This window comes from Pelobates fuscus, chromosome 7, assembly GCF_036172605.1.
Source record: "Pelobates fuscus isolate aPelFus1 chromosome 7, aPelFus1.pri, whole genome shotgun sequence".
Classification (NCBI taxonomy): Eukaryota; Metazoa; Chordata; class Amphibia; order Anura; family Pelobatidae; genus Pelobates; species Pelobates fuscus.
In genome coordinates, this window is record NC_086323.1 from 50567887 (window position 1) to 50585104 (window position 17218).

The 17218-nt window shown below is 36.5% G+C and overlaps 1 protein-coding gene across 4 annotated transcripts in view; it reads right to left on the reverse strand.

The window, feature by feature from the left end:
* ASTN1 (astrotactin 1) overlaps positions 1-17218 on the reverse strand; it is a 422412-nt gene that overhangs the window by 11644 nt on the left and 393550 nt on the right. For 3 of the 4 annotated variants that reach the window (XM_063428244.1, XM_063428242.1, XM_063428243.1), the window contains 2 exons: positions 15785-15918; positions 314-465 (listed from right to left, as the gene is read on the reverse strand). In XM_063428244.1, coding sequence (XP_063284314.1) covers positions 314-465; positions 15785-15918 — 286 coding nt within the window. Of the gene's footprint in view, positions 1-313; positions 466-14672; positions 15469-15784; positions 15919-17218 lie in introns of those variants that run through there. The other variant, XM_063428245.1, reaches the window with a different exon arrangement.

Sequence of the window (17218 nt, forward strand, 5' to 3'; positions counted from 1 at the left end):
AACAAATATATTTATTTTTAACATTTGAGTGTTCCTTTAAAGAAAAATCTGAAAATCAGGTGTGGAATTAAACAAGGGCTATCTAGAATAGGTTTCAATATATTATATATAGTACATAGTAATCTAGGTGACAAAAGACTTAAGTAAATCGAGTTGAACCTTGAAACACAACTTTTTATCCTGTTGATCAAAAAGTAGACAAAACAACTCAATTTGAATGGCCAATTATGCCACAAAAAGAGAAAGAAAATCCTTAAGACAATCAGATTTCTCCTTGGATCGTTTTGTAAATTAAATAAATAGGCAACCAAACCTGTGTCCACTTTGGAATGGTCCATTCGATCGGCCACTTTTTCATGGCTGATGAGATAGTTAACAATGCGTGCACCAATGGGTAACTCTATGTGCTGCCAATCTAACACCAGCAGTGAGCTGCTGGGCTCCTGCATCATGGAGAGATGGAGCCTGAAAGGAAATGAAAGACGTGTTAATTGTTAGAGAGGAAGATCCTGAAACACGGCACACTGGTAGCAAACATCTACAATAAAGCGAATAGCACCAATCTATGAGAAAGTGGACACAGCATATATTCTGTGAGAATTGAAACATGCAGCACTCATCCTAAAAGAAATAGGACATTTAACATGCAACTTCAGAGAGAGTGAGATGCATGCAGCAGATGCCTGACTAAAGGGGGAGCATGCAGCACGTCTGAGAAAGGGGGGGGAGCATGCAGCACATGTCTGAGAAAGAGCGGCAAACAGTCTCTGAGAAAAGGAAACAAGTAGTACATGAAATGCAAAGAATGGAACCATGTGTTGCAGAGTAACAAATACGTGAAGACCTCTTACACATGCAAATCTTTAGATATCAGGGACTGTAACATAACATGTTTATTAAAACAATAGGCCACCTAGAAAGAATGAGGTATAATAGACCACACAAAAGCCTATTAAAAATAAACAAAATAAAAAGGGCTTTCACAAACTCCACACTGGCACATAATGTGCAGTAGCCCACACAAGCTAGCATCTAAAACACTTGCCTTCTAAATGCAAGACTTTCTTCTGGTCTTTCATGTGGACTTGAGGACCGTGGGCCAATTAAAATTTTGACATGTTACACACTGTAAAAATAAAACTTTGACATAACCTAAAGAAAAGGTCTATCTTCAAATAGCCCATGAGAAATGTTTCTCTGAAAAACATCCTTTGAGAAACATGAACAGTGGCTCACAATTCACATTCAGCATGGACTGTGATTCGTCATCCATGATTAAACAGGACATTGACGCACAACCTATGAAAACAAGGACTTAGATATGTAACCCATGGCAAACAAAGCCTGACTAACTAATGATAGATACATATTGTGTCTATCTAACCACAATAAACAGGTACTGTTGCACAAAACACACTAGACATAGAAACAAGAAACTTTTTGTGTCGAAGAAGAGTTGAGACACAATCTTTGAAGACCAGTAACTGTGAAATATAGCCCAAAAGAAACAGAAACTGTAATACTCATAACAAAAAGGCTATGGCACAGTACCCTTGGTATGTACCGACCATGATATACAACTCATAGTACCTAAAAACTATGGCGCACAGACTTTGAGATATATCCTGTACAGACAAACTATGACGTACAACCCTCAAGCATCAGAAACTAAGTGTTCTAACTGTTGAACTGTAAACTGTTCACGGTATTGAATAGCTGCTAAATCATCTTTTAAAAATTGTAACTCTGAAATATGACTCTTCAGAAACAATAACTGTGACACTCAAGCTATTACAAATAGCAATGGTATATAAATTATAACAAAATGACATACAATCTATTACATATAAAATGTGGCACACAACATGTTAAGTAATTAACTTCAGGGCAATCTGATAGAATCACTGTCGCAAAACAAATTATATAAACAGGTTTGCAATACATAGAATAATTGAAAGATATAAAGTAACACTTCAAAGCAAAAATAAAACATGATTTAATGTTCATATAAAATAGGAATATAAAGCCCTCCCCCATTTCATAAGCACTAGGAAAGAATCAACACTACACCAGAATTGAATATTTACTTAAACATTAGCATCTTAATCTAAATTTTGCAAGGTGGTACCCAATTTACCATAACTAATGGTTTAGCCAATAGATTGTTCCTGACTTTCACAATGCCAATAAATGACAGACTTAATTTCCAGGAAGTTCTTTCACTGCTAGACTGATGAATTTTAAACATTGTTGCTTCATGGGAAAAAAACAATGTGTTGCCATATAGAGATGTTTCTTCATACAGATACACATTGTCATGTTAAATCCAGTTTAATGGACATATAATATCATGTACCTGCACCAATCAACAATAGAAACGTTAAGAACGTTTGTCTCTTTTGCTCACATGTATTTTATTTTCTTATTGTGCGTGTAATACACCTTTCATGCACAGACTCTTTTTCCACTGTCTCTTTTTCTGACCCCAACTATCTCCATGTATTTTATCTTTCATGAAGATTTCTAAACAACGGAACCACAAACAGTTCAGTGGGGTGGTTATGGTGCTAAGAGTTTCCCTGGTGCCATCTAATGGTATGCTGTCAAACTGTTTACCAATGGCTCTATCAGCAGGGATTCTGGCTGACTGAATAATATCCAAAGTCGGTATACTAATGTGGACTTCCACATTAAAGTATGGACCTTCACTTTAGTTTATCAATGTGGACTGGAAGGACTATGTATGTCTAACAGAGCCAGATTGTCAAGCTGTTTGTTTTTCTCAAATCTATAAAATATTAATCTTTTTCATGGGTAGAGGTCTAAACCTCACAGTTCCCCGTTTTTGCTCTAAATTAGCCTGTCTTTGCAACCTATATTTTCCTTCCCATCAATGTATGGCTTCTTTTTTCTTTCAATCTCCTTTCACCCTCTCTTATTAAGATTATTGCCATATATTCCAATGCCTTGTTTTTCTTAGTCTCCTCTAAATCTTTTTTCCTAACTCTCACAACCTTTTTTTTAACTCACAGCTTCTTCAATCTCACCATCTGAATCATTCCGATTCCTCCTTGTAACTTGTGTAACTCAGTCCTTCCCCACCTCATTTTTAATCATACCTCTCAACCCCCATTTCTTTAGCCCAATTCATCCCATCTCTGTTTTTTATCTGCTCTACATACTCACAGTTTTCTTTCCCGTCTCCTGTTTTTCCCCTCATTTTTTCTTCTTCGTCATCTTTCCCTCATCTGTTTAGTTTTTCTCTTGCTGTCTTGCATTTAGTATACAACATTAAAATGATATACTATATATATGTGTCTTACCTTTTTGGATGTTTCAGCATTTTTACTTTTTCTTCTTACATTTACAGCTTACAGGGCTCATGAACCATGGTGTGAAAATGTGCCTGTTAGTATATTGTTATAACACCCTGACACCCTGCTATGCAATATGGTGCAGAACATTTCCAACCTTCTCAATGTCACATCATGTTCTGTTCTGCGGAGATGTCTGGCCTTTGCTTCTGGTATCCAGTACTCTTTTTACAATCCTTGTTCAGTTTTTCTTGATTTTTCTGGTTTTCTATTCCATGTCTGGTTTTCTTTATGCTGGGTTTTCTGGGTTCATTCCTGTATTCCGTTCATGGAATTCCCAGTCTCCTGGATTCCTTTAAATGTTTGTTTTTTGTTGCCACACCCGTTCCTTTGCTATTAATGATTTTGTTTCAGTTGGTTCCTGCAGGCAGTGGTTTCATGTCCTCTGCCCCTTTCTTTGCAGGTTAGTACTGTGTGTGTTTTATTGTTGTTTATTTGGCCATGCATTTCTAGGCAGTTAGGACCCACCGTACATGGAGTACTTTAGTGCAATGGTGGGCTGCATACATCTTGGCCATTTATGTATGTCTAAATCTCCAATGTTTTACATATATAGTACTTAGTTATGTGTCCTCTTGTTTTGCCTTGAATCTCTTGTCTTGTTTTATATTGTCTTCCCAGTTCATGTACATTCCTGTCCTGCCCTGTTCATGTTTCTCTCATATCTTGTGTAAATGTTCTGGATTCTGCTTTCTGTCCTGCTCCGGTTCTTGGTTCTTCTAGTCTTGTCTTGTTTTCTTGTTAAGTGCCTGTTCTAGTCTTGCCTTGTTTCTGTACTGGATACATGTCTGCTGCAGAGCCTCCCTATCCAGTTTCTGGGAGGTCTGCATATCATCAAGCTCCTAGGATCCACAGAAGCTGCAACAGGGCCATAGTATGTGGCGGCACAAATGCTGGTACTCAATACCAGGGTGCGTGTGGTTACCCTGCACCAGGCCCTGATAGTCCATTTCCACTGATGAGATACCCATCATCATCATCAGGCACTCAGGGGCTCCAGTCTCCGTACCGCCACCCGTGACACTCAATTAGGTTATAGCACTGACAAACACCATTATATGCCTTCATCTACATTTTTTCTAATCTATTGTGTGGTCAACATCCTAAGCATGAACTATCAACCTTTGGACAGGTTTGGCCCTTACAAGTACGATGACATTTTGAAACAAATTTAAATCCTGTATTAATAAACATAATTCTATGTGTTATTTTATCAACATGCAAAGACAATGCTCTAGTCTAGTGATAGCTTAGTGGAAGGAGAAGACCCATATTTTTAGGTTAGGCATTTTTTGATAAGTAAAAAAAAATGGACAATATTGTTTACATTAATACCGGCTAAACGAGGTATGTTTTGGTATAAAGTAGACTCTGAATTTAAAATTAAGTTATAATTAAGTTTTGGAAGTTAAATTCGTTAATGTGTAATTATGTATTTTAATGAGATTTAAAAAAATATCTATATATATGCAGATAATGGAAATTATACTAGTTAGATATTAATATGTATTTTTCTAGCAAAGAGCAAACGTTATAGGAGTAATGAAAAATACTAATGTGTTTACTCCAGAGAAAAGAAAGATGTGAGATATACAATAATATATGAGAAAGCTTTAGAAGAATCCTTGAAGAAAATGTGCTCAATAATACTTTAGGTTATACATTCAAAGGCAGTAGTCCATATCAATTAGCAGGCAGCCAGAGAGGGATATATTGTATTACAATATTTATGCAACTGAAGGCATTAGTACTGTGGCAATATGCAAATCTGTATATTTTGCCAATAATTTTATTTGAAGTACAATTAAGGATAGGTTAAAATTTCAATGAGAGGAACAAGATGTGTAGACTCATTTGCTCCTAAAGGAATGTAGTTAATGTATTTCTACTATAAAATGGAAATTTGCTACAGAGTAGATACACTATCTTCGAATGTACCCAAAATCAAAGAGTATTAATGGGATTTAAAAATGCAGAGTAATATGCAGATAGAAAGAGGACATGTTTTGGGGCCAAATGATGAAGAAATTAAATTTCTCGGGATATAATTGGTGCTTTAAAGTAAACGCCATTAAGAACAGTAAACTTGTGAAATTCATTTCCAAAAAAAAAAGAAATGAATACAAATATAGGACATCTATTGGTTCCTTTTATTTAGAAGCCAGTAATACATTAGGCTATATCACAATATTGAATAGAACATTCCCCCCATCTGAACAGTTATGAGCCTCAAGTAGAGGGTCAGCATACAAGAAGGGTTGCTATAACTTTCTTGACTTGTTCAAAGGATATTGGACAAATCGATGCTAAGCCTCCACCTTCTATGAGATGAGAGAATAGATTGTATATTTCCTACCTGGGATTTACTGGTAGTGTTATTGGCTTGGCTAATACCCCATAGGTAAAAAAGTAATCAAATAGGGTGCTTAGACTTGTATCCTAAATGTTTAGCAGATTGTTTGAAATCGCATCTATATAGTGCATTTTTTTGGGGGTTATTTTGAGTTTTATTTGGGAATTTTTAAACTGTGTTTGTGGCTTTTTTTTTTTAAATATGTGTTTACTTTGTGTGTTCTTTTACAACTGAGCTAGCTGTTACAACTATGTAACTATAGGTTCTAGCAAATTAGATTAGTAGTTTTGTTTAACCCATTTATTTAGGAATTCACACCAAAAAAATCCTGCATATTCTACAGTTTAACAGTTGAGAAAATTATAACCAAATTAGCCATGCCTTCTTGAATTTTGCTGATTTAATCAAACAAATGCATTGTCGATCTCAGCAAAATTTTGATGGGCCAGTTTAGCATATTGATTGACTAGTTTACTAATAGCCTAGCTAATAACTCGTGTCAATGCTATGTAGAGCAGATTCCACCAGTTAACCAGTTAACTTGTCAGGTTAATATGTTTGTAGAACTATCTATACCTTCCAAGTTAGACAGCTGCCGAATTCAGCTCATTGACATCAGTATATAAACCCAATGAATCATTTTCATTTCACACGCTCTGCATTTAGCACAGATTATGAAAAGATGCTGATGAGTCCTTAATGAATTCTGATGAATTGAAAAGTCTAATTCGGCAAATGAGTCATTCAATCTTCAGTAAATGAATCTAGGATGTAGTAGTCTATGTTATGTGTATGTCATTTATTTCTCCAAATCACTCATATTGTAACAGAAATTGCACAGATGTATACTCATTATTGTGTTTTCACAAGACAAAACACGTAGCTCATCAGAAAACAATGCCATAAGATTATAAAATACGTGTGTGTGTCATATTGCACTTCCCTCTCAAAATTATGGAATTGAAATGTAAAGATTTGGCAGAAATTTGTAAAAATAAATATTTGTATGTTTTTAAGTGCTGGTAATTTATATTGCGGATATAGATTAAATGATAAATGCATAATAACATTTCCTAATTTACCTGCAGTATTATCTTATTTTAGGTAGGGATCTTACGGCTGTTATGATGTAGACTGGGGGTAAAATATTCCCCCCAATATAAAAAAAGTCAGCAAAGAAAAGGACTGCGTACTGATAAATGAATGTATTTTCAAACGTTTCCTTATATTTACAAAGAAACTCATTCACTGCAAAATGAACCAGGTATATAGACTGTCTCTAAACAATATGAGTTCTGTAACAAAAAAGTTGACAGTACAGTAAAATCCATTATTGATGGGGATTTCAGTTGTTTTTAAAAGGGAAGCAGTTTAAATTAAAGTAAAACGCGTTAACCAAAGCTTTTTTCTGACCTAAAGAAAGGTGGAGAAATATTGTTGGAAAAGAAAAGAAAACTAATGAACCCACAATTATATTTTATTATAATGAAAGGTTTCTCTAATAAGAGTGTAACCCTGAGATTATCTGAATTTATGAAGAGAAAAAAAAAACAAACAAAAAAAATCAAAGTGGCAGCTTACAAATCAACATCTAAAAACACTTTATTCATTTATTTATTAAAGAATATTGTATTGATTCAACTGAATTATTCAGAGTGAATCGACATAATGAAAATAGGAACGAAGATAAGTAAAGACAATCATTCCAATTACACTTCACACACACCCCATACATGTGTAGTGATGTATATTAAAACAAAACTAGCTATTAGGGAGTAGATAAATCAGCTGGAGAATTCATTGAAGAGGGATGCTTAACAACATCTAATTCATACCTTTTAGAAGTGCCAGTTCTTCAAAGTGGAGAGGGTTTGCAATGAGATATCCTCCCCTAAATAGCATAATATGGCAAACACTGCCTTGTGTGAGGACCCCAAGCAAAAAATCCTCCATTCAAAACAATCTGAGAAAACAATTACCTTTGTTCTTCCATTAAAAAGAGAGTGAACCCAGTGGCATAAGGGACACGCACAAACACACATAAAAACAAGCAACATGTCATCTTCTTTAATAGATAATAGTTTCCAAAGCAGTAAATATATATTTTATCATCGTGATTAATTCTATATTTAAGTGCTTTGGGAGCTGTTATATTCTTACTCACCTGCTTACCCTTGACTCCAGTGCCTCCATTCTTTGAAAGTCAATGAGTGTTACACTACTCTAACAGACACCCTTATTAAAGCCATTGTCTCTTGCAACTGGTTCTGCATAGGGACACTTCCCCAAGCAGGACAGTGCTCTCTGATGATGTTGACATGCTGACCTGACAACCTGCTCGTTGTTCTATAGTCCTCCAATAAATGCCTGCTTGGGGTGGTAAAAAATATAACAAGGAGTAAATATAACAAGGAGAAGGTTCTCTTGCTCTCCCTGTCACTCAGTCCATGATATTGGCTTTCTGTGCCACAGACACACTGGTCTAGTGCTGAATATTGATTCACAGTTTAAGAAGGGAGCAACATTTTAAACTTTTATTTTTTCAAAAAAAATGTAATTTGCTGCCTTCTCTGCTTCGCTTGGAGCAACTCTTGGATGTGGAGAAGGTGCTTGATAGGGCTACTTGGCTCTAATTATTTTGCCTTCTGTAACACTGAGGTTTCCACAACCCTCTGATACAAGTCATTCGGGTATTATACTGCAATCTTCAGGTGTAGATACAACTTCCTGGTTCGCATAGGATTCCTTTTTAGATATTTAACGGTATTTAACAGGGTTGTCCCCTGTTTCCACTTCTGTTCGCCCTTTCTTTGGAGCCTCTCTTAACTATCTGAGAGGATAACTTTATTTAGGGCATTTTGGTTGGCCAGGTATATTTATAAGATGGCGGCATATGCCAATGAAGTTTTGTTTTGTATTTCTAACCCGGCTCATTGTCAGAGTTGTTTCATTTGTTACGTTACTTCGAAGCTCTGTCAGGCTATAAAATAAACTACTCAAAATTCTGTGCTGTGCCTTTCCATTTGTCAACACAAGAGGTTTATCAAAAATTGTAATAAAATTCCAGGAGAAAATGGCGCTTATATTGTTTTTAAGAAAAATCCAATATAATGTAAACAATATGTAGCAGCACCTATCAAAGTGCAATAGCTCAAACATTACACTACAACAGTACAAAAACAACACAATAGTAAGGAGGTGGAGCACTTACAACCCATGTTTGGTTTATCCTTTAGCTCATTCTTTCACTTTTGGGGATTAAAATTGGATCATCAAACTCCAGCCTATATTCCCGACAATTATACATCGCTGATCAATACCTTGAAGAGGGAGTTGGGAAACTAACAGAACAGGCCTATATCTTGGATTGGAAAAATCCACTGTAGTAAAATGAACATGCTGCCTAGGCTCTTGTTTGTGTGCCAAACTTTGTCTACCTGGGTCACAAAGGGAGTATTAGATGGGTTACAGAAAGTGATAGACACATTTATCTAGCACGATAAGCATAACCGGGTGGGCAGGAATTTAATGTATAGACCCAGAACTAGGGAAGGTGTGGGTCTCCCTAACTTAGTTTTACATTATTTTGCTGTACAATTGTCCCAGGTGGCAATGTGGCACACACCGCTGTGTGATTGCAGATAGGTAGATCTCGAGGCAGGGCTCATGGGTTTTGATCTACCATCATTTTATATGTGGCTTAAAAAGTCCTCTAGGGCTTTCTTGCATACATCATGTCCATCAATATTAAAATCGCTCTCCATTTGGGATAAGACGGGAACTAGATATAAGCTCGTTGGCACCCCTTCTCCAATGACACTCATTTTGCGTAATACGAAATTCATCCGGGCACGCGACTAAAATACTATAATTTATGGCCAGTAGCATCAGTAGTTGGGTTTGGGGATTTAAGTCAAGCAACACACCTAACGGCTAGAAACATTTTCCCATTCTCCAGGGGGCAGCAATACTCTCTCACACATCCTTTCGAACACCTATACAATGTTGGGGAGCATAGGAAGGGTCTGATCTCCTATTTGCATACACACCTGTTTGAGGAACACTCAGTATGAGGGCCCCTAAAATATGTAGATAACTGGGAGTCAGACTTGGGAAAAACACTTAAGGTGGCGACTGAGAAGGGATATGGGAAGCAGAATCTAAAGTTTCTGTTTGTGTCGCAGGACACTTTTCCAATGCAACCCCTGTCCTGTTGTGTAGAATATGGAGGAATCCAACTGAGGCACATATCTACATATGTGGTGGAACTGTCCCAAAGAGTGTATGGGATCTTGCAACTGCAGTTCGTCAGAGGCCAATTGACTTCTACCCTTGGGTGTTCGTACTCTCACAGCCAATTGATGGCTTCAATTTGCTAAATTAGTGGCCAGCAGAGATCGAGAGGCTGGATGGCTTAAAACTGACCCACACCCAATGCGGGAGGTTATCTTGAAGATCGAGAAATGTAGTTATGGCATCCTGACCTTATGATCCTCCTCCTACTTTTCCAAAGTATGGGACCTTGGAAGGAATATGTAATAGCTCGGACTTGGCTGCCTTGCCTGCCTTTGGGTTGGGATTTGCACATTGCAGCACATTGGACCCCCCTTCCCTTCCCTTCCCTGTTTCTTACTCTTATTCTTTCCTCTTAGTTTGCAGTTCCTTTTAAATTAAACATTTTCATGGGTGGGGGGGAGGACAGTGAATAATTTATGTCAAAACACACTGTGCATTATGCTTTCTAATCCATCTTTACTGATGCACGCCCTTATTTTTTGAACAGTTGATGTGCATGATAGCTTTTTGCATTTATTGTACACCACGTTTTCTAATGACTGCCTCTCTTAAATAAAAAAATGTCATTTAAAAAATATAGACATTTGCTACCATTTTTGCAAGGACAATGTTTAGATGGAATTTAATGAACCTAAGTAGCATAAAATTATTAAACTCAAGGTTAAAAACAAAAAACAAAAACAGTATAAGTTAAGTGCATAGATATTGAACCTTCTGCTGTGGAAACTCCCAGTCTGCATGGAAGAAGGAAATTGCCCTAATGAGGAACAAAACACAGTGACTTCACATAGGCATATGTAAAGTTAACACCAGGACAAAAACTTTAGTGTCGAAGAGTCATTGATCAAGATATCAACTGAAAGTAAAACGAAGACCTAAAAGCAGTACACATACTTCAGAGATAAAGTATCGCAGATGTATAGACTAGGAATTAAATCCAAGTGTTTGGACATCAAAGTCAGCACCATTGGTGATAACCAATGTGGTACAGTCTAAAATCTCAATCCCATCAAGAATATGAATAAAAATGGAAAAACCTAGTGCACCAACCAACTCCCTTCAAAACAATTAATGTGCAAAGGAGATGTGAGGAAATTCCTCTGAGACACTATGTAAAACTAGCATATATGTCCTCACAACAGTCTTAAAGGAACACTCCAAGCACCATAACCACTACAGAATGCCATATTGTTTATGGTGTGAGGAGTGCCCTGGCGCATCCCAATGTAAGAAGCCAGATTTTTTAATTGTTGACTTGTGGACTTTTAACCTGGGGTCCTAGTGGAGAGCTTAGCTCATTGGCTGAGAGCGTTTAGCTGCCATTCTCAGTAACTGAGCTGCCCTGTATGACAGGGCTTAAATCAAAAGGACTATTAAAAGCTCTTAGCAGGAGCTTCTGACTCTCACTTCTGGCTGCAGAGAGGTAGGGACCAGCGCCTGACATACCCCAGGTAAGACATTAGTTAGTTAGTTACTAAGTTAGTTAGTTAGTAAGAAGCTAACCATTAGTTCATGGTTTGATGACTTGCACTAGGGATGGCGGCAGGGCACCCCTGGTACCATAACCAATACAGTGTGCTGTAGTGACTATAATGCTCTGAGTGTTTCTTTAAAAGTCATGCTGCCACGAATGGTGACTCTAATCAGTGGTTTCGCTGGATGAAATGCAGTCATACAGTAACCAATAAAGTGTAAAATTTGTATTTTGTATTTAGTATTTTGTATTTGTATTTAGTCATATTAGTCATATAATAGAATGGATCAGGGCTTATTTATTAATGTTTACTTGTCCTGTTTTTTTTGTCTTGGTCTCTATCAAATAGCAAATATATTTACATTATCCTACAGTTGTCTCTATTTTTCCATTGTCTTCTACTTCCTTGAAGGGTGGCTTCTATGGAAAATTTTCAACTGCACCACCATGCACATCACAGTGATATACAGTGGGTGTGTATAACATAACCCTACAACTATACAACTTAGCAGTGTGTAAGTGTATCACTGAACACCACAGCAATATAGAAAATTACTCTGAATTAACCCTGTAGTGAATAACTCTACCAGTTTGTGTATAAGCATATCATAATACTATAAACAGTAAATTGTTCTACCCTAGTTAGGGTTAATTAGTTTGTGGGGTCTAGTGAGCTTACCCCTTTCTGTCTCATTGGAGAAGTTGCATTTTAGCTAAAAGCATCAATGTTAATTTTAGCATTGACTCACCTACCAAGCTTACCTTGACATTGGGGCATGAGCTTACACTTTAATAGCTTCTGTAGAGCTGCCAAAAAATGTTAGTAATTTAAATGTGCCTAGGATTTTGGGAAAGAACCTAAATTCCTTTTTTTTTTTTTAACATTTATTTCAGTCCTCTATGCCACCACAACATAATTTGTGATATACTCCCAAAATGACTCCCTTCTGCCATAATATATACCTATTACATATAGTCAGGTGTAATGATAAATCCAAGAGATCCAGGTAAAATGTCAAACTGTATAAGGGTTCACTACTTACCCTGGGTGCGCACTTCTGGCACCATAACTACTACAACGGATTGTTGTGTTTATGGTGCGTGGAGTGTTTCATTAAAGCATGCATGACATTTTCTTATACAGTGGAACCTCAGAACTGGAACACTCCCGAACAATTTGGTATTCAAACATAAACTTAGAGAAAAAAATGTCTCGGTACCCGAACAAAACTCGGTATTAGAACAAAATCGCAATGCATTGGCCTCATTGGTACCTTGTTGGAACCTCGTTGGTATGACGCTTCGGCCACCTAGCACTAGACAAAGCGAACAGAGTTCCATTCTGTCAGCGAACAGAGCTCCATTCTGTCAGCAAACAGAGCTGACAGGTAAAGTGACGTTACATTTTCATTTAATTTACATTGTGTTTATTGTTTTTCTGTATGCTTTTATGCATGTACGATATTATTAAACTGTAAAAAAGGGGTTAAAATGCTGTAATTTTTGGAAGTCTGGAACAGATTTAGCTAATTTACATGAATTGTTATGGAAAATGTTGATTCGGTTTTCGAACAAATCGGTTCACAAACAACCTTCTGGAACAGATTAAGTTCGAATTCCAAGGTTCCACTATATATATATATATGAAACATATTCTTCAAAGCAGGTTGTTTTCCGATAAAAATTATTTTCTAGTTCTAGTCGTGTAATAAATAGAGAGGGCGCTGTTAGACAGTCAGATGGAAGAGCCATTTAATGGATACATTTTAACTCACCCACATTCATTCACTAAACAATTGAGGAGATAAAACAAATGCTTTGCAATTTGTACACCAACAAAGCTGAGCTGGAAACATAACGTAACTAGATATTTTTTTCCAGTTATGTCTTTTCGGTCTACAATGTACAATTTCCTTGTCAGTTCTCTGCAGTCCTAATTATCTCTTGGTAAGGCACATTTTGTTTCATTTGCAAATAATTTAAGCTATGAGAAACCTACACAAAGTTAACTCCTTACTCTACATAACTAAAAAAAAAAAATGAGGATTTAGCAGCACTGATTATGAAAAATCTGATCAAGTGACATTGAGGGATTGGTCTCTAAAGAATTGCTGCAAATTATCCATGAATGAATGGAACAGTATTCATAATAACTTCCATATATTTGTGTTAATGTATATATTGAAGTTTTCAACCATGTATTTTAAATAAAACCAAGTTGACCACTGGGAGAAGGGTTTCTAAGTATGTTTGACATTTGCACCCTATGTCTTGTATACGCAATACACTGGATTGCTAGCATCCAATTATTTGTGCAAAAACAATTCATGTTATTTCTCCTCATTTTTGAACTTGTGAATCAAATCACAAACATCTCAGGATACACCTGTTGAGAGTTTAGAAGCCTAAATAGATCTATTTAGGATAAACCTGTTCTTTATCTTCCTTGTTTTTTTTGGTTTTTTTTTTATACTTATGGGAATCTGGAAATCAATATAATCTTGGCAGTCTGCGTAAAATAATCACAAATGTTATCAGTAGCATCCTAGAAGCTACAGTTTCCTGTTTCCGAAGATTCGTCAAATGACCTGATTAAGAAAACTTCCATCATGCAGCAATGTGCACATAGTGGTATATCTGTTCTACACAATTGTGTTATTATGTAGGTCTGATCATATACTAAGAACGGCATCAATTTCTAAAATATAGAAAGCAAGGTTCTATAAGTGTATCCATCACTTTCTTGAAAACAACTATATTAGTCAATGCAATATGTTTGATTAGATAAAACTCTGCATATTTTCTGAATTTTGAATAATATGTTCCTTATGTTGCTTCTCAGCGCTGTATTGCAATAGAAGTGATTTTAAATTAAGCAAACTACAGTCCAGAAAAATCGTGAGTGCCACGCTGTTATATGGTTGGACATTTTACATTTAGAATTATTTATATAATCACTTATGTATTACAGCTTGTAAAATAAGCATTTTTTAGCAAAAAAAAGCATTGTATTCAATACAAGAAAATGTGAAAGAGAAAGCATATATTCTAAAAACAGTGAACTGTTACTCAGTTCGAGGTCTGTATAAGTATAATTTTTTTTTATTATTATGAATTACTTATTACTTAAGTTCTTGCGGTTTTAGGTAATTTCCAAATTCACGTTTATAAACATATTGTTGAATTACAGCCGCAGCGCTCTTAAATGATGTTATTGTATATTGATGTGTACAGACGTGTACATAAATCATATATCCATGCAATATAAACAATACCACATGCAAAATATATCACTCTAAGATATAAGCAAGTGAAAAAAAAAATGTAATGTGCAGCTTAATAACTATAAAGAGCTCGGGCACAGAGGTAAAACATGTCATGTTCGGGGATAGTTCGAATAAGATTGCTATAAAGTTGGGTCATGATGCCTATAAAATATATATGAATAAGATGCAGAACCCATGAGACACAGTATCTTGAGACATTGAGCATGTAAAAATATATTATACACTATATATTATGAATATATAGTACCAATGTGCAGATTCTGTAACTTGGACAGAGCTGGGGGACTAAGATGTATAACTATGGGATAGGCCAGAGATAGCTGACCTTTGACAGGTAAATATCTATATGAATAACACATAGCTAATGTAATCCTCAACATCTGCAGTGTCAAGAGTTAGCCGTCACTGTGACAGGCTGTATAGAGATGACACACAACCTTTGAGATATTAAAGTTGGCACATAGAGTCTATGAATACACAATTTATGAACGATACGAAGCTGGAGCATGCAGTGTGTGAGAAATTCTGTTCATTAGGCTCTGATCCATAATCTAATGAAAGCAAAATTATAACTCATATCCAACTAACACACAGAAATCTGTAACACAGTGTATGAGACAGAGAATTGTGAAACGTGATCATCAATAAAAGCATGTTTTATTGCGACATATAAAAGATGAGAAGCTGTGTGAAAAAAAAAAAAAAGTCTGTTAGGGATACAAGAGTTATGACACACCACAACTCATAGAGACGGGGGATGACAGTGATATAAAAGATGTGTTTGAGGGTATTTAGAGGAACATTCATCCACACAAATGAGAAGTGTAGCAATAGCTAATTAACACTGCATTTTCCGTACACAGACAAAAGAATCTTTACTGTTCAACACGTACAGTGGAAACAGATACATTACATGCAGGGCATTAAGGGTATATTGGAAGGTAACACCGTTAGTACAAAGCCGAAGACAGACAGCCCGATCGAGAATGTGGAGCCTTACACAGGTTGTGGTAGTGGAGCACAGGTAGGCAGTCCATCTACACCGAAAGCAGTAGAGTCACACCGACACCAGTCCTCAATTACATCACCACGCCCAGAGCACCAGAGAGAGCTGAGCACAGCGTCCTGCAGCAACTGAGAGACAGACAGACAGACAGCTGAGCACAGAACCCTGCAGTAACACAAAGACAGACAAACGGCTGAGCACAGAATCCTGCAGCAACAATACAACACATAGACAGCTGAGCACAGAATCCTGCAGTAACAAAATGATAGACAGACAGCTGGACCCGGAACCCAACAGCAACTGTGCAACAGAGAGGTCAAGTGAGCACAGGCCTCCCGGCCTAGTCATGATCAACGTGTATTCACTGGCAATTGAATCTCAATAACACAGCTAAATGCATGTAACAAAGAGACATTCTAGTTTTAATTATACATAAACAATACCTTAATGAGGAGTTCCACCAAAATGTAAAACAATGATATACTAATAAATACTTATGAAATGATAATTATTTTTCAGAGAAATCTTGTCACTGAACTTTGGGTGAATTTCTGTATATTTGATGCATCTGTCTCTGCAAAGTGTGTCCTCACCTTCCCCTGCTGTTCTCTCTCTGTCTCACACTCATACTGTGCATATGTCTATTTCTGTCTCTCTGTGTTTGTGTGTCTCTTTCGGTCTCAATCTGTTTTATGTTTCTTTTTCCCTAGGCCTCTATGATAAAAAAAAAATACAGACAGTTAGTGTGTGTGGAAGGGTGAGGGGGGGGGGGAGGGAGTTGTTCAGTGCAATTAGCGAGTTTACAGCTATGTCTGTCAAAACTCCATATGGTAGTTTCTCACAATTGAACAAAAAGCTGATGTGTGCTCGTCAAAATGTAACAAGTAGACAAAATGCATTTCCTTGCCATATAAAAAAAAATTGCTTTTTATCCATCAAAGTAATGTCTTTTGAACTATATAACTAAATATACATATATATATATATATATATATATATATATATATATATATATATATATACATACCAACAGAGTTGTGGTGGGGGAAAAAGTGTGGATGAAAACCCTTTGCCCCTGAAGTAAGTGGATAGTTAATAAATTGCTAAACACAAATACACACACCTGTCAAGCCATAAGACTTGCTGTTCCCACAGAAATCTCACTTTAACAGTGCTCTCACTACTGCAAGGGACTCTGGGTAGGCGTATGCATATTAGCTAAAAAAAAAATGCCTCATAATTCAAGAGGAGCAAAGCCAGTGAACCACTCATGGACAGCTGTTTTGTTGTTCATGAGGCTGGTTACTGGCTTGCAATGGAGGCTTGGCGTTACTTTTAAAGTGCCTACCAACAGAGTTGTGGTGGGGGAAAAAGTTTGGATGAAAACCCCTTCCACCTGAAGTAAGTGGATAGTTAATACATTGCAAG